Below are 22,528 nucleotides of genomic sequence, written 5' to 3'. Positions count from 1 at the left end.
CATGAGAAGGCTTCCCCCCCCCCCCCTTACAGTCCCCAGCATACATGCCCACACTTCCCCCCCTCCCCCCCATCAGCTGTCAGCTCTACTATTCCTGAGGGAGCCCTGGCACCCAGCTTGCTGGACTTGCAAAAGACTCTTGCTATTTCCTGCCCCCACCCCACACACACCTCATCTACCCAGAACTAAGCAGAAGAAAAGTTTAATAGGCATCTCGGGCTGTACATTCCCTGGTCCCAGTATGGGAGGCCTATTTAAACTTTATTGACTAAAACTTGGTCACTCCATTAGGGAAGGCTGAGGCAAGAGAGCAAGTCGGAGTGGGTATGGGCAACACTTGAACAATAGTTAAGGGGTCATCACAGTGTCCAGCCCATTGGAGCCCTGATGGCAAATGCTATCATACTTTTCCCAGGATGACTGGTGGAAGTCCTCCCCACAGTTATGATGCTCCAAGTAATCAATCCCCTTAAGTCTGTTAAAAGAGTATGTCAAATCAGAGTCATGCTAAGCTGAGGCTTATCCACAACAGATAAAATACAAAACCCTGATGCTGACTTCACAGTGCTAGCATAGCAAGGCCATCGGAAAAGAAACAATGTGGTATCCCTTCCACTATATCTTCTATATTCATAAACATTTCAAGCTGGCTCACAAGTGTCTGGTTACTCCTTAACTTTCTGGTTTTCTTGGTTGTTAATCAGTTTCTTGAGAGGCTCCAAACCAGATACCTCTTTCAGTGACAATGGGTTAACTCGTTTACATTTAAACTGTTTATATAATAGGATTTTTACCTGTCAATTATGGCTTGGGACCCTCTTGATTTGCACAACTAAAAGAAAGCTTTAAGAGGCTGGACTAAGGGTATAAGACAGCTGTAAAGCAGCAAACAGCATGCTTCAAGAGAAATCTCTGACACCACCTGCTGCTGCTCTTGAAGTTGGGAGAAACCAGTTGTCTCCCTTAAAGGATTGTGCTGGGGACTCAGCTTGTCAGCTGATCACCTGAGTGCCTTGGACTAATGAGATCCCAGCTGTCTCTGTCTCCTCTGCATAGCTTTCTGAATCTAAATTGTATTTGTCCAGCTCGAGCTAAGTTTCCCCAAATTCTCAATTAAACCAGGGTAATATTGTAATTGTTTTTCCTTGCATGGTTATTACTACTAGTGCCATTATACATCTCATACACTCAGCAATGAATAACTTTTATAGTCAAGCTGGCAGTAACTGGGTGTGTATTTCCTTCTCTACTTTCTTTCCCCACTTGCTCTGCAGCAACACTTTTACCTAAGCTAAAGATCCCTGTGAAGCCTAGAAATACGGTGGGGTCTGCTCATCAAGAGGCTACCCCTACTAGGACAGTTAGGCCAAAAAGATTGGGATATGCTGAGTTTGAAGCACATAAGGGGATGGGCATATACAGGATGATTGACCCAGTTTGGCTCAGATGGCCCCTAATGAACTGAAGGCTGGCTCACAAGGGTGTCAGCTGGACACCCAGCTGGATTTAGAGGATTGCTCACCTATGTGCTTGTGCCTGACTGCAGTTTATTGTTACCTTTAATGAACAGCTTCCTGGCATATGAGGGTGTCAGCCTGTACACGCTGATCAACCTGGCCAGATCATCACTAGTGTGAGTGTGTGTGTATTTGATTGATTTGGTGACTGGAGGAACCCAGCCCCACTGAAACCGAGTCCTGCAAGATAGCTCCACTGGGGGGTGAGGGCTTGCAGAAGGGAGAAATGCAGCTCTGTATAGGAACACAAATAACACGAGCAGCACATCGATAGAATTACGAAGACCCTAGAAATGCATCCCTAATAAATGAGCACACCCCAGTGACAGATAAATCAGGTAACACCCCACACATGCACAATGCATGTGCCCTCCCCCCTTGGCCAACACACATGATACAGGAGTAAGACTTTTGTTCTGAGCTATTATGCAATTGCCTCTATATACACTACTCAAAGAAACTTAAATTAGGACAAATTATTTTTTTAAATAAATTATAGCAGATGTTTGCATTTTAGTATATTATTTGCTCTTTTCACTTTAATTTGTTAAAGTAATATCTTCTGAAAGATTTAATGTGTGTAGCCTTCCACAGCTCACCAAAACTAGATAAATGACCTGCCAGCTGAAATAATTGCCCACCCCGGTCTATAAGGTGCAAGCCTACCCTGCCCACGGTGGTACAGCTACCATTCCCCAGGTCCCTCTCCTCTGCTGTCCCCCTAGTAGTTCAGCTGCCCGTTTTGCATTCACAGCAGTTGGGTCAACATGGGGAGATGGCTGTATCAGCCTGAGATCTGGAAATCTGTTTCTGAGGTGACATTGCCAAATGCTTCCTGCAATAAAACCATTTCCTGCAAATATGACTTGACTGTGGGTTTTTGTCACGGGCTCTGGGCAGAGTAAGTATCCCCCACCAGTAGTTTCTAGACTGCTTTTGTCATGAAGTGGGGTAGGCAGCAACTCCAGTTTAGGTGGTCATAAGAGTATAAGAAGGGCCATACTGAGTCAGACCAATGGTCCATCCAGCCTGGTATCCTGTCTCCAAGAGTAGCAGACATAGATCATTCTAGATATACCCAGTTCAATGCTGTCCCTCTGTAGCATCCATCTCCTATTCATTACTTTTCCCAGTGTTCAGAATTATTGACTTGGAGATGCCCAGCCATTCTGTTGAACCGCTATTAATAGATCCATAGATGATACATCTGTGAATTTGTCTAGGCCAGGGGTGCCAAACTCCTGCAGCCCCACTAACCAGATGAGGGTTGCTGGGCTGGTCTATGGGCCAGACAGGGACCAACCTCCTGTGCAGCACCTATGGTGTTGAGGGTAGCCCGTGCACTGCACATAGCACACATCAGCCCCAGGGCTTACTGCCTGCAGCAGGCCAGGCTGGCACAAAACGTGCTGCTGATGGTACATGGGCCAGGCCCAAAACTGCAGGCAGCACATGGGGTCAGTCTGGGGTGCTGAGTGCAGCCTGTGCCCTGGACTTGCTTTGTCGCATGTAGTGCCGCTTCCAGCTTGTATGCTGCAAGCACACGCTCCCCATGCTGGCCCTGCAGCTAGTGTCAAGCATTAGGCTGTGAGTCCAATGGCTAATGATGGGTCTAGTGCCCAAAGGCCTAAGTCAGGAGTTAGGGCCCAGGGCCTTGGTCAGGATTAAGCTAGCACCTAGAGCCATGACTGAGAGCAATCTGGGGTTTAGGAGCTGGGCATCATAGTCAAGAATAAAGCAGAAATTAGAAGCCAAATAGGTATCGGGAAAGCACGATGAGCAAGGACCAGAGTCGAGGCAAGGTACTGGGGTAAGGGCAATGTACATGCTCCATTTGTACAACCAGACTGACACTTTCTGCTCTGCTTCTTTTAAGGTTCAGCATGCTGGGCCTGGGCATTCATTAAGTCATCACCTTCATATAGACTGGATCCTCCATTCCTAATGTTGCTTGGCAGGAGTTTAGCGGGTGTATTTCAGCAGAGACATGACTGTCTAGAGCTGTTGGGCTTCCCCTTCTGCTGTTACTTCCATGTCTATATAACACCAAAGCAATTAGCCACAGACCTGTAATCATCCAGGATACCTAGGCTGTAGAGGGCAATAGCAACTCACTTGTGAACTACCTTAGCCTTTTACATGCCTTGCTGCTGATGGGCCAAAGAGATTTCCTCTGAGAACTCCAGGCATTGGCTATCCTCTTTGAGAAATTGCAGGGAGCAGATAAGGTCCCAGATAACTGGGAAAGGTCAAATATAGTGCTCACTGTTAAGAAAGGGAAAGAGGAGGATCTGGGGAATTACAGACCAGGCAGCCTAACAACAGTACCTGGAAAAACCACAGAACTATAGAATCATGGACAAGTGGGACGAGAAGGGACCTCCAGAGGACCTTCAGTACCCTGGGATGAAGTTCATAGGGCCCAAGTGAATTCATTCAGACCCATTAAAAGTTCTCTAACTGCTTCTTTTGTTATATCATTCATCAGCTTGTCTCCTTCCTTATCTGAATAATCCTCATTAGATGTTCTCACTGCAACTAAATTTATTTTTTTTGTGAAGACTGAAGCGAAGCAGCTGAGTAGCTCTACCTTCTTTGCATTTTCTGTTCAGAGTTTGCCCTGGCTATTTAACCATGGGTCCACAGCTTCCTTGGCCTTTCTTTTTTTACCAATGTACTTGTAGAACCTCTTCTTGTTGTCAGGTAAAGTCCATTTTTAAAATCCTTTTCTTCCTGATTTTTATCCCTGCAAGTTCATGTTTTTCCCTAGTAAGCTTCTTTGATGACCAGCCCATCTTTCAAGTGCTTGTGTGCTTTCTTTTTTGCATTTGAAGCCTCCTAGGAGTTTTTTGTGCAACCACATTGGGCTCTTAACCTTCCTTCTTGTTGTTCCATTGTGTGGGAACAGTTTCTTGTTAGGCTTCCAATATTGTGCCCTTTAGAAACTTCCACAGGCCTGCTTTTCCTTCGGGCTGTCTCCCCATGGCACCATGCCTATCATCACCTTCAATCAGTTCCACCTTAGTTTTGCTGACCCTGTGTTTTCCCTTCCTCTGGATAATAAAGTCTATCGTATCATGATTACTTCCTCCTAAGATCCGCACGCTGACTAGCACATCAGAGAGTGATATCAAAAACTAATTAACTACAGGGACTTAGCAGCCTCTCCTGCATGGGAGGCAAAGTGCCTCAGCAACCTCCCTCCACCTGGGGCCAATAAATGGAGGGGACAGAGGGCCATGGTCACTTGAAAGGAGGGGGATGATGATAGGCATCGCTCAGCCTGGCACCAGAGGGTGGAGACTTAGGGAAACCAAGCATCTCCATTGCTGTCTGCTTTGCAGGCACCTCCTGAGGTCCTGTTTAAATGGATTCCACGTGGATCTACAACCCCCAGGTAGTTATAACACAACCACGTGGCACAAAAAAAATCCTCCCCTGCCCTTTCTCCCCCTGCAGCTTTCCAAAGTCGATCTGGTTGATTATTAACAGCCAGATCTTTATCTGCATGTATTACAGTGCCAAACTGATTATATCACCCGGTGCCTATTTCTTCAATGTAGTTTCAGCGGCCACATCAATTTCCAACTTGCTGTCGTCAGTTATGCTCTTGGGGGGGAGAGTCACGTTCTGCACATCTGCACTCAAGTTCAGAAAAACCATAACTTTTTTTTCCCCACCAGATCTTAATTTCCTCAATTTTTTGGCTGCCTTTTCCCTTAAAATGTCATCTTTTTTGTTGGTATTTGATATGTTTTACCATGGTAGCTCTGGGCGGGTTGCTTTCTGAAGGCCCTCAGGCGCTGTGTGCACTACCATTTCCCATGTCTTACACCTTGAGAGAGTCCAGAGAAGGGCCACCCGTGTGATCAGAAATTTGCACGGCAAGCCATATGAGGAAATTACATTTGCTTATTTTGCAACAGTGTCATATTTACGTATTCATGTTTTCTGCCAAACCCCCACTTCTCAGCATCCCTACTGCCCAACCAGTTATCTCTCATTCAGTACTAGTGCATTTGGATATCCTTCCCTAAGTGTAAAACCTTATATTTGTCTGCACTGAGTGCCGTTCTGTTAACTCCAGCCCATATCTCCAGTCTATGATGTATATTCCTGCTCTTCAGAGTGGTTTCAATTCCTCCCAGTTTCGTATGCTTTATAAACATGAGCAGCAGGGATCCTGATGAAATCACTGTCGGCAGGGATCAGCAATCTGACCTGCTGAACATGAAAGGAGTCTCATTTTTAGCATTTCCCAAAAACCAGGTCACTTCAAGGCGTACCAAATCAGGTGCACAGAAGCAGTGGTCCTCTGAAAATTTCACCCTCAATTCGACACCTGAGACATGGCTTGGATGATCATCCTTTGTGTCTGCTATGATTTAGATCAGGGAGTCTCAGCACGCGATCCGTCCCCATGATCGGACTGGGGCCTTCCCAAACAAACAAGTTTGTTTCTCAGTCCAGCATAAACATCTTAGTTGCAAAGAACCAGTGTGGATGTCAGTGGGAAATTAATGCTTCTTTTCCCAGTGGCCCTTATGAAGCCTGGAATAAAAAAGGAAAAGGCCCCTGAGCCAAGGGCAGTAACAGCACAGTGGTAGGCTTTCCCTGCTTACAACTACAACGCAGCGTCCCTTGCGGTCCCTGTAGAGCCTTTCAGCCCTTTAGCATGGACAAGAGCCTCCGGGGATGTCATCAGTCGTGTAGGATTCAGTGTCGTCTTAGACTATGCTTGTAGCTAAATTGGCGTTGACCCTACAAATTACAGGTAGCTTCAGTTTTCACAAGGCTCACCCCTCCCAGAGAAGTTACTTGCTCTGGGGCTGCTACGTAGAATGTAGAGAAAATAATTGGCAGCTGTAAAGAAAATGCCTTATGTCATTTAGCTTCTCTCTGTAGAAATGTCTCTGTCGGCATGTGTATAAAGTGCCGCTTTCGCAATGGGCTGCACAAAATCCATTCCTGGCATCTTGCAGCGCAGAGAAATCTGCCTCCCAGCTGGATAAAAATGAGTCCGGGGGGGGGGGGGGGGAAGGGCATGCTTTTTTCCTTGTTTCAGGTAAAACTAGACTTGCGGAGCCTGCGAATGAGACAAGGATTGCCTTTGCAAGTTCAGGGGAAAGTCTTTCCTGATTATCTTCTAGACCCCAGCTCCCCCAAAAAACCTGCCTCCTTATTCTGCGCACTTGTGAAAAGAGATGTATCATGTAAAATAGGGAAGTGATGTTCATCTCTTTATACTGCATTGGTAAAATGCTGTCTCTAGTTCTGGGGACTGCATTTGGAGACGGTTGTGGAAACCCTGGGAAGTTCAAAGGCAGGTTATAAAAGTGATCTGGAAAACCAGGCTTCTTATGTGTGTGTTTAGCCTCCTCTTAATGGAAAGATGGCTGAGAGGAAATGGCTCATACAGTTTGCAGGTATTCAAGCCATGGGGAAGATGTTTCATAGTGAGGGTCCAGAAGACATTTCCCCTCAAAATCAGATCAGCAAGGACCATGGGGGGCTTTTAACCTTCCTTGGCCGCATGTTTCCTTTGGTGGGATTAGCAGAGGAACACGTACCTAACCAATTCCCCGTCATCACAGGGGCTCAGGCCTGAGCAAAGCCCTGGTCTCTGCAGGTTGGATGTTTAGGACAAATATATTTGGTTTGACACGGGACATGTGCACGAATCTTAGACTGCTGACAGATGGTCACTTAAAGGCGTGCTGGGATCTGATCCGTGATCCCAGCAATTACTCTTCCTGCCCTGCTACACATGCATGGGATCTAAAGAGTGGCAGGAGGCGTGAGGAGCAGGGGTCGTGCTAGGGAGAGATTTTTACTCTTCCTAAAATCTTAAAGTGGGAAGAAAAAGAAGAGGCAAGCCAGGGTGCTACTAGACTTTAATAAACCTGGATTCATGTGCAAAAACTGCCGGGTAAGACCAGCACGCAGGGAGGAGAGCTTTTTTGACATGTGCTGTGATGATGGCCAAGCCTGTCCCTTTAGCTGGACGTCTGCCTCCCTCTGCTGCCCAAACTAAAGCATTGCCTTGGCAAGTTCAGGGGAAAGTCCTTCCCCATCCCTGCAGCCACAGCTGGGCGCTGTGGGACAAGCGCCAAAAGGAGGAGCAGGGGCGACATCTGCTGACCTCTGTGCTCCTGGCACAATAGTGCAGCCTTTTTTTTTTTTTTTTTGTATAACCTGGGTCTTGGTAGTGTGGCTGAGTGCTTTAAGGTGCTGCATTAAGGGCTCTGTCTCTGTGGGGATGTGAATTGAAATCCCACTGCTGCCCAGACTGCAGACTTCGATGCCAGTGCCGTTGTGGTTGCCGTCAAGGCCTGGCTTCTTGTTCTTGGCACTCACCTCCTGGCACCCCTTCCCTAGGGCAAGGGCTTCCCAGGCAGCGAAAGGCCTGTGCCCGGTTGTCCCAGGTGAGCCACGTGGTCTGCCGGCCTCCATGACCAATCCCTCCCACCTGCCTTGACATCATAGCCCAGGGCATCGGAGCCCAGGGTGGGCAAACCCTACGCAGGGAGATCATGGCTTACCGCTCAGGAGCTGCCCCAGCTGTAATGACCTACAGGTTGCAACACAGGTTGCAATGGCTTTGATTTGCGGGGCGACACCAGGACACTCCATGCCCTTGGGCAGTTTCCGAGCGCACCCTGCACCTCTTGGTAGCAAGCAGTGGCACACGGCACTTCAAATCAAGATCCACCTTCTTGCAATCCAAACGGTGTCCCTTGATGATTGCACCATGCCCTGTGCATGCAATACGCTGGCAGCGGATGAGAAGCACAACAAAGCGCGTGATGTAAAGGCAGTGTGGAGGGACTCAGACCCCCAGTACACTTGGATTTCTAGCAAAGAGCCTGGCAGCAGGGTGGAAGCAATAGAAAGAGCTGAGCTTGTAGACGCACCTAACCGTAGCAGGCAGGTAAACTTTTCCATTACCTCCCTGGGAGAAAGGGCAGAGAAGCGAGTGCAACATGTTTTACTTGAGGGGCCTAATACATTACAGCTGGTGATGAAAGGTTTGGATAAATATGGTGACACCAGGCAAAACGAGGCTGTAGGAATAGACTGGGGATTTTTAAATCCAGAACCAGGCTCCAGATGAAGTAGATGCTTATGTTACAGAGCTGAAACCATTAGCACCCACATGTCATTTGGGGAACATAACAGGCTTCTTTATTAGAGCCAGAATTATGCAGAGAATACAGGCTCTGCACCTGGGAATAGGGGGCTGCCTGCCCCTTGAGCTTGTCTACTGGCCACACACCAGATCCCAGATGAAGGCATACCTGGAGCAGTGCGAGGTGTGCAGAGCATGGAGACAGGCAGCAGGAGACACCGCAGCTTCATCAGATCCCAACATGCCCTTGTGAAAAAGTCAGCACGGCCCTGTTCATGTTCAATAACAGAAGCAACGTGGTCACAGAAGACTGCACTCCTTCCAGAGGACCCGGGGCCCCTTCTCCATTGGATCCCGTGCCATCTCGCTCCCCCTTGCCCACAACAAGATTTGGATGCAGACATGCCAGCACGTGCTCTCTGTGGTGCTGCAAACCTCTTTGCAGTGCCACAAACTCCCAAGTTGCACAGCAGTCGGTGCACGCCGCTGCTAATTTGCAGCGCTGGGCCAGAATTTGCTACCGGGATTTTCTGGTACCAAACAAACAAACCTGCAAACCACACCAAAGTGGTGAGCGTTGGGACAAATGCAAAGACAGGGGATCCGGCAGCCCAGGCTGCTCCCCTGTCCTCATGTGCCACTCCCCAGCTGGCACAGGCCCAGCATGCACCCCTGCTGTGCCACCCTGCCAGCCCCCCTGCAGCAAGTGGAGCAGCGGGACGTGTTCCGCTGCAAAGCACATGGGCAGGGGTGCATGCTGTGGCCCAAAGCAGCGGCATAAATCTGTGCTGCTACTATTTGTGCGCACACCCCTGCTCGTGTGGTGTTAGAGAGCAACTGTTTGCCTAACGCAAGCTCCTTAGACCTTAAAATGAACTAACTCAGTGGGCTATGGACCAGCCCGCTGACTTCCCTCCTTCCTTCTGCTCCTGTCCTGTTACGGCTGTCTGCAGACAAGGGAGCCCGTCCTCTCCCCTGGGTCCAGTTCTGCTACATCTCAGGGGTTTAGGTCTAGAACCGTCTAGACCTAAAGAAACATCCCTAGAAACGTCTTTGGAGAAAGGCAAGTGCTGGCTTGGCTCGAGCTGCTGTCTGTATCTCGGGGGGAGCACATGCAAAACGCTAGCACTCTCGAGACATGATACCTTTTATTAAATCACAAACCACAGAGGAATGATTTTGCTTTGCAAGCTTTTGAGCATGCACACCCTTCCTCTGGCTTGTGGATGAATCCAATCTAGTAAAAAAATTCTCTTAGGTAGAAAAGAAACTTCATTTTGCCGAGGCTGGAAGTTTGCTTCCCTGATTTGCAAATGAAGGGTTTTTGTTTTAGTTTTTAGTTCCAGCCGGCATGGAGTTTGCGTCTTGCTTTCGCTGGCAGGAAACGGATCCTTGGTGGTGGACTTCCTTCTTTTTGCACATGCAAATGTATCTCTTTCTTGGCCCTCCCCATCAGCTCCTCCCTGCAGAGGGCTGGCATTTGCTGTCCTGCTGGCACCCCAGCAACTCATCAGATGATGCCTACGTGACACATGTGCAGTACCGCCAGGGGAAGGGCCGCAAGCGGGGATGAAGGAGCTGGGGCACATTGCAGCTGGTGGGGGAAAGGGATGGTGCTGGGCAGGGAGGAAGAGCACAAGGGGTATTGCTAGGAAACCACTTAATCAGCTGGCTCGTTGGTCTAGGGGTATGATTCTCGCTTAGGGTGCGAGAGGTCCCGGGTTCAAATCCCGGACGAGCCCAACTCTGCAATTTTTCTCCCACAGCTTTTGGGGTGATGCGATTGCTTTTATTCCACCAGCTCCAGGCTGGGAAAAAAAGTCTGTGGGCCAGAAGAAGCCGCTGCTGGCGATGGATGAGGCGGAAAGGCGCCACGCTGCCTCCCGGGACAAGTGCGAGCAAACCCAACCTGCACATGCAGGAATGGTGTGAACACATTAACTGCCCCACCCCGTGTGGCCGTATGGGACGTGGCGGTCTTCTCTGTGCTGCCTTTTTTTTTCCCGTGGGTTTTTTTTTCTGGACTGGGGTCAAATATACCCACGGACAAACAAAGAGCGGAGCTGTGCTTGTGTGGGCAGTGCGCGCCGCTGAAAAGCTGGACCACCCAGAGCAGGGGTGGGCAAAATGCAGCCCACGGGCCAGATGCAGCACACCAGCCCATGCTAGCCGGCCCGCAGTTGTCTAGCCCCGTGAGTCTACCTTAAGACTTGGGTGTTTTTTTCCAGGCCTCCCCGGGCATCCCAACTTCTCCCTTCTTGGACATTCAACTAAACCCCTAGGAAGTTTGTTGCGTGGAACTGGAGGAGCTGGCATGAGGGATGTTCTTCTTTCTTACCTCCAGGAGTTGGAGCAGAGAGTTTCTTTCCACCTTTCCTTCGAAGCCAGTTCATCATAGAAAGACCTGAGCCGGTGCTATAGGGTTGCCAACTCTCCCAGATTAGCTGGGAATCCGCTGGAATTGGCATCGATCTCCCGGCGACTATTGAAAGCGATCCGGGAGATTTTAATGGGATGTTTTAAGAGAATGAATTAATATTATGAATGCACATCATTCATACAAAAGTCTGTTTGTTTAAGTGTCTCCTGATTGCGTTTTTCTTTCCCTGGGCCGCGGAATGACGTAATGTCATGAATGTACTGTTCATTACGGATTACATCCTGTTGTGATGGGGGGGGGGGGAAGAAATCTCCTGGAATAGCTTCAGTCGGAGTTGGCAATGGGAGCTGGTGCTTCCCCAGCAGAGATGGCAGATGGCAGAATGAAACCGTATGTCCCGACGTGTGGGTCTGCAATGGTAGTATGGTTTCAAAATCTGGCTCCAGCTGGCAGTCTCTGGGGTTGAGTCAGGTTCTTGCTTGGAGTATTAAGATGTGCCAGGCCTATATCCCATGGGAAGCAGCTTGCATTTTTTTTTTTTAAATAGACTTCCTCTGTTTGAAGGAGGCAGAAGTGTGCAGGGTCCCCGCTGTCTCATGCAAAGCGCACTGTAGGAACAGGATCTTGATTAAATGCACTATATTCGGTTCTGCTGCTCCCATCTTGAGCCCATAGCGTTTCCTGGGAGTGTGCTGGTGTCGCCCACATCACTATCCTTCTCATCACTCGCACTCCAGCCTGCAGCTTTTGACACCGTCAAGCAAACTGCTGTACCCAGAAAGAGGAAGGGGCAGCTTTGGCAGGGCTGGAATTGGCCGGGGCAGGGTAGGGGAATGTAGACTGGGGCGTCAGCCGTGAGAAATTGCCATGCGCAGTGCTCCCACGTGTGAGCACCCCTTGCTCTGTCGGCTAGAGCCAAATGCTGCGTCCCGGTACAGCTGACTTGCTGCCCTGCGCCTCCATGGTCACATACAGATTCAGTGCTGTCCTCCGGTGCCCTCGACAGCAGCATTTTCTCCTCCACTAAGTCCTCCTTTTGGCACTCTTTGGGGCATCAGAGTCATGGTTCTCAACTGTGTGCCAGTGCCATGTATGGGCCTCAAGGCTGGACATGAGGGTGGGAGTCAACCTTTGTGAAGTGTCCTGAGCTGTCGTGCTCCAGCCCCCCCCAGGCAAAAGCACAGCCTTGTTGGGCAGGCTCCTCAGCCCTCAAAAGAATAAGACTTCCCATGAGCCTTGTGAACACAGCTGTGCTGCTTCTGCCAGCAGAGCCAGCTCTAGGTCTCTAGAGAGACACCCCCAAATATGACCTCTCCTCCCAAGCAGGGGTACCTCCCTCAGCCTTCAGCAAGGCTGTCTGGCTGGCATCTGGAGCTACTGACGCTGGCCAGCCACGGGCCCAACTTTCCTGTCCCGGCAGTGGTTTGCTGCACATGTAAGTAGGCTATCATATCCCCCGGAGGTCTGAAGTCCAGCCCAAGCCCTGGACCGCCACCACCTCCCATGAGACCTGAACATCACAAAGCAATTCACATGAGAGACTTTGCACTTTTATTGCTTTATTTTAACTGGTGTTATAATTAGCCAGGGCTACAGCTTCTTAAATAAAATGAAAGTGCCATATGCTGAAACAGTCCTTTAATTCAACCAGTTTGGACTGGGGTGCGGATTCAGCTCTCCAGCAGCACTGGGGCACCCCACAAACAAACTTAAGAGCAATTTAAAATGTAACTGTTGGACGGACACAGTGGTAATGGTAAAGAAGGAGGAATGCGAAGAGCAGGCTAAAACCAGCTGCACAGGTAAGGCCTAACCCCAGAGAGGCTGTCTGGTAGGACATTCATCTCCTATAGCCAAAGTGGAACAAAAGGGGCTTTGGTCCCTTTGCCAGTGAGCACCAGCTGCAAACAGGAGTGGATGTAACACACACGTATGTCACCCCATCTCCTCCAAGGGGACCAAGGTACCCCTGAAAGTAAGAGACCCCCAACTCTTCATGAAGCCAAGGCACAAAAGCCACCCGTTACTGCTCTCAGGACCTCAGGCAGAGTTGTCTCTGAGAGAGCACTGCATGACCCCAAAAGAGCCTGCCCACATCACGCACTCTGCACACAATAGGCAACAGCTTCTGAAAGACTGGAGTCCAGATCTTCCTAATGCCTGCAACTCAGGTGACGCTAGCAGGGCAGCACCAGATGCCCACGGAAACTGCCGCCCTCCCATACACGTGAACTGGCACCGAGCTCACATGAGAGCAGCCAGAAGCAGAGGGGGACATGAGTGAGTAGGCGCATGAGAGAGACACCGAGATGAAAACGGGGGGCTTTTTTCCTCTGCGCTGAAAGAAGCAGCTAGAATGACTGAGGTGTTTACGGTCAATCACCCCCTGCCTGGGCTGGATGCATCCATCAGTGCAATTAGTGACAGGGATGCCTCAGGAGAAGGAAATCCCGGGGGGGCGGTCAACTTGCTCAGCAGAGCAGAGACCAGATTCTCCACAGACAGACAGACAACAGCATTCTGGGAGGCTTGCAGATCAAAACAAGTCTCCAAGTGGCAGAACAAACTGGGAAGCTCATCTACTAACAACAACTAAGGACAGAGAAAGGGACAGGCAGACTAAGAGACCAGAATGCAGTCCCTCAGAGTGAATGAACATCCTCAACCAGGGCTGGTTCTGGTGCTCAGAGGCAGCCTAACAGTTCACTGGAGGGGGAGGGTTAGACAAGATTTGAGAATTCCAGTGCCTGGACAGGACAGGGAGGGGGGCACCGGCATCCCCTGCCTACGCCAAGTTGTTGTTGCTCTCAATGCGCTGCACCAGCTCGGAGACAATGTTCTCCAGCATCTTGGCACTACCAGAGCTGGCCTGCAGCACCTCTGTGTGGTTGGCTGTCTCTTGGCTGGTGTAGTCGAGCACCGCCTTGTTGGTGATGAGCGAGAAGCCAAAGACACGCAGGCCGCAGTGCCGTGCCACAATCACCTCGGGGACAGTACTCATGCCTAGGGAGAGAGCACAAAGGAGGTTAGCCTGCTGAAGGCGGAGACGGCCATGTCCCTCCCCTTAAGCCCTGCTCCCTCTTCTCTCCCCACTATGCATCCTCCAATGCTCCCCTCCATCTCTCTTCCTCTGTTGCCTGTCATTCATTCTTTCCCTGTCCTTCCATCTACCTTCCCTATTCCTCTACCTTCCCCGCTCCCTCCACTTACCCACAGCATCGGCCCCCACACGCTGCAGGAAGCGACACTCAGCGATGGTCTCATAGCTGGGCCCTCCAACTGAGCAGTAGACCCCTTCATGCACAGCCTTGGCATGGCCCAGGTCCCTGGCCACAGCCAATGCCAGGCGCCGCAGGTCCTTGTCATAGGCGTCTGACATGGGGGGGAAACGTACCCCAAACCTGCAGGGGGAAGAAGGAAGAGAAGTCAGGGGGAAGAAGGACAGATAGATAGGGCTCCCCCTGGGCCACACATACGGGATGGCAAGTGTACCTACAGCCCAGCATATCTATCTCTATATATCTCTACCTCTATATATCTCTATTTCTGTGTCTCTCTATCTCTAAGTATGCCTGTCTCTGTATATTGCTCATAGAGTCTGGGGCTTTCGCAGCAAACACAGTGAGAGGCGGTGGCTCTCTCTCCAGCCCGTTTTGTAGCAGTCCTGCTCTGCGCAGATGAGGCAGATGGGGCAGATGAGTCCAAGTCAGAGCCCCTGGCAGTGCCCCCGCAGCAGGGCTGGCTGGAAGGGGAGGCGGAGGCCTGAGCCCTTGCAGGGGAGCCCTTGCCCAAGCTGAGACGGGGAACCGGGGCTGGCTCGGGCTCAGCTCCCAGCTCCATGACACATGGCTCTGAGTCCTCACCAGGCCCCAAGCGTGGGCGGCTGGCCCAGCAGTCCACGCCCCGCCTGCCCTGCCCAGGGGCTGCTTGGAGCCACAGGTGGCTTGTCCTGGGAAGGAGCCTCGCGAACGCCCATCAGGCCTGACTGCCCATGATCAGCCCCTGTCCCACCGCTGTCCCAGGGACCCGCAGCTCCCAGCTCCCAGCAGCTTTGGTGCAAGTCCCCGGCCGCTGCCCCCGCTGCCCCACACAGCATCTAACACAGGCGGAAGGTCACCGAGTGGACCATAACTCACCACTCGCATGCACCATCTGTCATGAGCACGGCGAGCACTCCTGGCCGCGTGGTGCAGCTGGCCCTGGCTCCCAAGCAGAGGCTGCGCAGCCTCCTCGCGCTGTACCTCCAGCCGCAGCCCCCACAGACAGAGGTGCCCGTGTGCAGCCACAGGCCCTGTCGTGCTCCAGGTCAGTCGGGCACGGAGAGACTGGGCACAGCCGGGGGGAGGCAGCACAGGGAGTAAATGAGGCCTGACGGCTGGGGCTTGCAGGAGCTGCCCGAGGCTGGCTCGTGCAAGAGGCAGAGGGCAGGCAGTACCTGTGTCCACCCCGGAGCCTGACTCGCCTCCCAGGCTGCCTGACCTGGGTGTAGCACTTCACCACGTCGCCCTCCAAAGTCAGGATAGATGTACGCCTGATAGACTGACCTGACCTGGAGCAGAGCCGTGATCCCAGGTCTCTGGTCTGCCATGTTGCTGGGGCTCCTGGGTGAGGTACTCCTGCTCTCATCTAGCTGGACCCATTCCCCTGATGGGAAGTCAAAAATGGAGGTTTGGCCCTGGGACTAAAACCAACAGCACCTCAGGGTGGGGCTGTAACCACTGCACTTTTTGAGGCTCTCACCCGCAGGCCTTTAGTGCCTCCAAGGAGGAACCCACTCAACAGAAGACCTCTGTTACTTCCAAAAATCCCCAGCCTATGTTTCCGGTAGCCTGGTGGGCCAAGTCCCATGTGGGTATATAAGAATAACTAGAGTTCAATCCCTGATAAGGGAGAAGTGGGTCTTTCAGTGGGAAGACAGTGTGTAAGACTAGTGTCTTTCTTTAGCTTGACTATCACAAGACCTCATTCAGAAGCACCGAGTCAAGAGGCACAGCTGACAGCTTGGCCTGGTGGGGAGAGGGCTGGTCCAGCAGCTTGATGTCCTGAGTTCAAATCCTGGATGAGTTCTTTACTCCTGGGGCCCCCTGATGCTTTCATTGCTGTGGCCAGAGGCGCCAAGTCAAGAGGCACAGCCAACAGAGTGCTGTCAGGAGAGCTTATCAGCCTTGTGGGTAAGGTGCTGGCTGGTGACCCTGGTGGTGTGGGTTCTTCTCCTGTGTGTGTCTGGTCCTGAGTCAGCAAACTCTCCTGACAGCAACCTGTTGGCTAGACCTCTTGACTTGGTGCCTCTGGCCCCAGCAAGCAAAGTGTCAGGGGGCCCTAGCAGTAAAGAACTTGCCCAGGATTTGAACTCAGGCCACCAAGTCTCTAGACCAGCATCCACCCCACAAGGCTGACAACCTCACCTGAATGCAAAGCTGTCAGCTGTACCTCTTGACTCAGTGCCTCTGAATGAAGTCTTGTGACAGTCAAGATAAAGAAAGACACTAGTCTTACACTCTCTCTTCCCACCGTTCACACCAAAAGACCTACTTCTCCCTTATCAGGGATTGAACTCTAGTTTTTCTTGTATACCAGCATGGGACTTGGCCCACGAGGCTACTGGAAGCACAGGCCAGGGGTTTCGGAAGTAATAGATGTCTTCTGTTGAGCAGGTTTCTCCTCAGAGAGACTAAGTGCCATGGGTGAGAGCCTCAAAAAGCGCAGTGGTTACAGCCCATAGCCTGAGGTGCTGTTGGTTTTAGTCCCAGGGCCAAACCTCCATTTTTCATTTCCTGTCAGGGGAATGGGTCCAGCTAGATGAGAGCAGGAGTACCTCACCCAGGAGCCCCAGCAGCATGGCAGACAGCTGAGCTGCTGAAACTTAGACCGGAGACCTGGGATCACGGCTCTGCTCCAGGTCAGGTCAGTCTATCAGGCGTACATCTACCCTGACTTTGGGGGGGCGATGTGGTGAAGTGCTACACCCAGGTCAGGCAGCCTGGGAGGCGAGTCAGGCTCCGGGGTGGGCACAGGTACTGCCTGCCCTCTGCCTCTTGCACGAGCTGGCTTCGGGCAACTCCTGCAAGCCCCAGCCGTCAGGCCTCATTTACTCCCTGTGCTGCCTCCCCCTGGCTGCGCCCAGTCTCTCCGTGCCCGACTGACCTGGAGCACGACAGGGTCTGTGGCTGCACACGGGCACCTCCGTCTGCAGGGGCTGCAGCTGGAGGTACAGTGTGAGGAGGCTGTAGCACTTGGGGGCCAGGGCCAGCTGCGCAGCGCAGCCAGGAGTGCTCGCCGCGCTCACGACAGATGGTGCGTGCGAGTGGTGAGTTATACTCCGCTCGGTTACTTTCTGCCTGTGTTAGATGCTGCATGGGGTGGTGGGGGCAGTGGCCAGGGACTTGCACCAAAGCTGCTGGGAGCTGGGGATCGCTGGGGCAGCGGTGGGGCTGATCATGGGCAGTCAGGCCTGATGGGCGTTCGCGAGGCTCCTTCCCAGGACAAGCCACCTGTGGCTCCAAGCAGCCCCTGGGCAGGGCAGGCGGGGCGTGGACTGCTGGGCCAGCCGCCCACGCTTGGGGCCCGGCAGGGACTGAGAGCCACGTGTCACAGAGCTGGGAGCTGAGCCCGAGCCAGCCCCGGTTCCCCGTCTCAGCTTGGGCTGGGGCCTGACACCCCAGAGGTGAGTTCTCCCCTGCAAGGGCTCAGGCCTCTGCCTCCCCTTCCAGCCAGCCCTGCTGTGGGGGCACTGCCAGGGGCTCTGACTTGGACTCATCTGCCCCGGCTGCGCAGAGCCAGGACTGCTACAAAACGGGCTGGAGAGAGAGCCACCGCCTCTCACTGTGTTTGCTGCAAAACCTCCAGACCCCATGAGAGATGTACAGATATAGAGACAGAGATAGAAGTATACAGAAATATATACAGATAGAGATATACAGAGAAGTATAGAGGTAGAGATGTATAGAGATAGAGTTATATAGATATATATAGTGTTAGAGATATATAGAGATAGAAATAGAGGACCTGTAGTCTCCTCTAAGGCGAGATATCTCTATTTCTGTATATCTCTATATATGTCTAAGCTGTAGTCTGGCCTGGACACCTGGGCCCCAGGACATGTTGGGAATAAGACTCTGGGGTGCTGATCACCATGGAGACAGAGAGTAAAGGAGGCGGGGGAAAGACTGGGGTGCCTGGGAGTGCCGGCTGATCCCCAGGTGCTGGGGAAATGGCTCTTACCTTTCCTCATTAGGCCCCACCAGGGGGTTGTTCCCAGCCAAGCCTGGCATGTTAATGTGGTCACGGATGATCATGATGTCCCCCACATTATATTCTGGGTTGAGGCCACCAGCTGCATTGGTGACAATTAGTGTCTCCACCCCCAGCAAGTGGAAGATCCGTACCGGGAACGTCACCTGGAAGAAAGGTGGGGGGGAGAAGGATCAGGTGTGCCCCCTCATGTGAAACAAGCAGTTCTAGTGAAGCTTGAGCTTTCTCTCTCCTGCCCCAAAGTCTTCCAGTGGCCCTCCTTCTCAGGCCACACAGCCTTCTGCCAGCCCAGGGTCCTCCCCTCCCCTGCACACCATGTCTGCCAGAAGCAGCCACTCACCTTCCACAGGGGATAGCCCTCATACATATGGAAGCGACCCTGCATCACCACGCAGGGCGTCCCAGACAAAGTCCCAAAGACTAGCTTTCCTGCATGACCTAGGACTGGAGAGAGACAGCAAACAGTTAAACCCAGCTTGATTTCCCACTGTCCAGCACAGCCTCCCCTTCCCCATCTCATCTTCTCCCGCCCTCTCACACTCATTACACAGTCCAGCTGCCCCTTCATCCCAAGTACCCGTGCTCTGGGGGAAGTTGGGGATGTCCGTGTACTTGATCACCACTTGATTCTTCAGGAGACTGGCCAGGCCCCCGAGGCCTGAACCACAGATAACAGCTACGCGAGGCCGCTCTTTGGTGTTAGCCTGGAGCCATTCAGCTGTCTCCTTGTACTGCTCGTAGGTGTACCTTGAAGACAAAACACCAGCAGGTAAAGCAGCCACCACAAACCATCCTGCCTCCGTCTCATCCCTATGCTCCTTCCCATGAGATGCAAAGTCTCTCCCAGGAGCTCTCCTGCGTTATGTCTCATTCCCATTCGTCTCCTGAGAAGCCACCCTCTCCCCTCACCCCTGGTTGCGCAGACAGACACCTTGTCCAATACATCACTTCCTCCCATACACAGGCAGCAACAAACCACCTTTAGGATGAAACCAGGCTGACATTCGGTAATCCAATTACCCAATATTCTGGGGAAGGAGATTTACAGCAGCAATATCTGCTGCAACTTGCCTGGAGCCAATCATGTGACAGGAACTTGAGATGTGTAAAGCAAACAATAATTACTAACGTAACAGGAAGCACATGCAACCCAAACAACATTTGCCTTCTTGGGTTTTTCCACCCATATCCATCATTAACTGCTCTCAGCTGAGGTTGTGCAGGAAGGACATCCTGAGATGGACGCATCCAAAACTCAACGGAAACTTCCACCGGGGGAAAAAACATTCTGTCCTGTTCCTGGGTGGGTGTAAAGCAGCTTCAGCTTAGCTCTGGCCAAGCATCCAGCTGGGAATCTGGCCCACAGTCCAATAAGCCTCGTGCTTGGGCGAGTCCAAGTAATTAGCTGGGTTTAAAAGCCACATGACCCTCATGCTCGCAGGAAAAGGCAGAAAATTAGATTTGCTGTGATTAAGTCCTGAAGCTGGATGAGTCCAATGAGAATTGAGCCAGGAGGGGGGCACCCTGCTGGGGCACTGGGGCCACCACCACCTATCCGGGGAATGCATCCCCCAACTCCACTCCCTGCAGCACAGCAGCCCCCTGCACTAACTGCAAGTGCAGAACACCACCCCTTCCCCAACCAGAGCTTGTACCTTGCTCCCTGCAGGAAGGCCACCGTGCGGTCAGCAGCTGCCAGGGGAGAGCACTCCTCTCTAGAGCCAGCCCCTTGCACTGCACTAGGATGCTGACATCAGTGCAGGCCTCAAGCAACAGTGACTCATGTGGATCCCCCACCCACACTTTGCCCCTGCTTAGCAAAGACTCTGAAGCGAGCTCTGAACAGAGTTGGACGTATGCTTCTGCCTCCTGTGGTCCCAGACCAGCCACTGGCACGCGCAGCAACTTGGTAATGAAGCCAACTTCACTGGGGGAGGATCCCCTGTGGGAGTAGGACTGAAAAACACCGTCTTCTATAAAGGACTCGTTTGTCCCCGAGGTCACAGAGAAGGACTTTGATCCAAGGCTGACGGACATGTGTCTTAGGAATGCATGGCGGCACGGGCGCCGGGACAGGGGGCAAGATCACATGCGTGTGGGATGGGGAAGCGAGGGGAACAGTTTTCTTGCTACTGGCATCTTCCCCAGTCAGTTGGTTGCCATCCAGGACAGCAGTGGAGTGGCAAAGTCTGGGGGAAGCTGGAAACGCTCTCAGAAAATGCTGCCCTGCCACAGATAGGGAGACAACCCATGAATCCTGGCTCCCAAGCCAGCCCATCTAGCTAGCTAGACCCCACTGCCGTCCTCTAGCTGGCAATAAAGTCCAGTAGGCCAAGCCCTCAGCCCCTTCAGCACCTCCCTCACCTCTACCCAGCTGCACTCCCCAACTCCAGGCCTGGGTGTCAGCAAATCTCCCCCATAACCACATGGAGCGGGTCAGATTTACAGGGCTGCCAAGCTGGGACCTCTCACAAGGGGGGGTCCCATCAGTGACACTAGAAAAACACTGATAAAACCATGAAAACCTTGCTCTGGAGGGGAACCACCTGATCCATCCCCTGGGAGTAACAAAGAGTCAAAACAGTGATCCAAGTGGCTATGCCAAAGCACCTGCTTCTGGTTCCCCCCGCCCCACAGACCTAGCTCTTCTCCACCGTCTGCTCCTGGGGACTCGCAGCCCTGCCACGCAGCCACAACTGGAGGGGCTCAGAAGGGCAAAAGCAGAAAGCACCAGGATGGGCCACTGGGCACTGCCCTACTGAAGGGACACGGCCTGCCAGATTGGCCCAGGACAGGAGGGCATTGCATAGCCAGGGGGAGGGACAGGGACAGACGCCCCCCTCTCCCCGCACCTAGCAGGCCAAGGTCATTAACCCCCAACTGCCAGACGCCCACACCGGGAGAGACCTGCCCTCCTAATGCATAGCCCCCTCCCCCCCTCGGCTCTGCCGTGACCGGTACCCGCCCTTCCTCAGCTCCGTGCCTACATGCAGCCTCTCACACCCTGCCCTGCGGCTGACTCCATGTGGAGCCAAACCGGAACTTAACAGTGCTGGGCTGGTCCCAACGGCAGCGGGAGGTGCAGGCAGAGGGACCTTCCTCATGCCACCTGGGCTTGCATAATCTGGGCAGGGGAGGTGTGCAGGCAGCGGAGCGCGCGCACGGGCTCCCGTCTCCACAGCGAGCAGCAAGGTCTTTTCCTGGGGACCCAAGAGCCCCGTGGAGCCGGGGAGGCCGGCAGCGCCCCCCGTGCATGAATGGCAGCTTTCCCGCCGGCGCGGGCGCGGGCACCTGCCCCTGCGCCCAGCGCCGCCGCCGGCCGGGCGGGCGCGCAGCCTTTGTTCCGCTTCGCAGCGCGCGCTGCCAATTGGCTACGACGCGAGGGTGTGAGCGCCGCCGCGCGCTCTCATTGGCCGCCTCCTCGGAGCCGGCCGTGAGGTCACGATCGGGAAGGCAGCAGACCTTTGCGGGGACCCGAGCCGGCGGGCGGGGGGGACGGAGCGGGTCGAGCTCTCCCCGCAGCCCGCCCTGCTCCTCCCGGCCCGGGGACCCCCCCTTGCCGGCCCCTGCCCCCGGACACCTGCCTGTCCCATGCCCGCTCCCATCGGGGGGTCGCCGGCTGCCCGGGGGGACCCCAGGAGTCCGGGCTGTACACCCCCGCATGTAAGCGTCTGCCCCCGCCGCCTCCCAGAGCCGGAGCCCCGCGCCCGGCCCGGCCGCCGAACCTCTGCTCCTGGCGCGCCATGCTGCTCCGCGTGTCCCGGGAGATGTGTGGACGGATTCCCCCCTCACGGGCGCTAAGACACCTCGCGTCACCCCCGCCGCAGCCAATCGGCAGCCGCCGGGCGTCTCCATGGCGACGGGCTGGCAGGGGACCGCGGGCGGGGCCGGGGGCGGGGCTTCGGGGCCAGCTGGACCCGGCCGGGCTGGAGGGTGACTGCCGCACCCAGGGTGACTCCTGCTGTACCTGGGGCACACGAGAGCGGGCAGCCACCCTGGCCATCTCCAAAAAGCATCTGTGACCCCGGCGGTCTTTCCAGCCCGAGTGCAAGGGGGGCTGGACCCCACCATCTGCGCCGTCCCTTCCAGCCCCTAACAAGGATGAAAGCCAGGCCCTTCCCAACCCTGCATGGGGTCAGGCAGCTGCAGCCAGTGGAGAAGGCACAGACCCGCTGGCAAGCCAAGCGTGCAGTCACACAGGCGTGCTCATGCCGGCACGCCGCGCAGCTCAGAGGGAATGCTGCAAGCCGC

At 53.4% G+C, this 22,528-nt stretch overlaps 1 protein-coding gene and 1 non-coding gene across 3 annotated transcripts; one reads left to right on the top strand and one right to left on the bottom strand.

Annotated features, from left to right (window-relative positions):
• The first annotated feature begins 10,316 nt into the window (after window positions 1-10,316).
• On the top strand, window positions 10,317-10,388 carry TRNAP-AGG (transfer RNA proline (anticodon AGG)). Its single transcript has one exon. It is a non-coding gene; the product is annotated as a tRNA-Pro (tRNA).
• A 2,183-nt stretch (window positions 10,389-12,571) lies between these two features.
• Window positions 12,572-22,132, bottom strand: PNP (purine nucleoside phosphorylase). Of its 2 annotated transcripts, none has more exons than XM_090051865.1 (6): window positions 22,003-22,132; window positions 18,855-19,024; window positions 18,618-18,721; window positions 18,248-18,423; window positions 14,237-14,427; window positions 12,572-14,029 (listed from the first exon to the last, which is right to left on the bottom strand). In XM_090051865.1, exons 1-6 carry the CDS (start codon window positions 22,020-22,022, stop codon window positions 13,812-13,814), a joined length of 879 nt encoding a protein of 292 aa, XP_089907991.1. In that variant the 5' UTR covers window positions 22,023-22,132; the 3' UTR covers window positions 12,572-13,811. The 2 variants fall into 2 exon arrangements, with proteins under 2 accessions (XP_089907991.1, XP_089907992.1); XM_090051866.1 differs by lacking the exon at window positions 22,003-22,132 and adding an exon at window positions 21,326-21,592.
• Between the last annotated feature and the right edge of the window lie 396 nt (window positions 22,133-22,528).

Source organism: Crocodylus siamensis, chromosome 6, assembly GCF_052110815.1.
Source record: "Crocodylus siamensis isolate JL-2025a chromosome 6, ASM5211081v1, whole genome shotgun sequence".
NCBI classification, from domain to species: Eukaryota; Metazoa; Chordata; order Crocodylia; family Crocodylidae; genus Crocodylus; species Crocodylus siamensis.
This window is presented reverse-complemented; position numbering and strand designations above follow the sequence as displayed.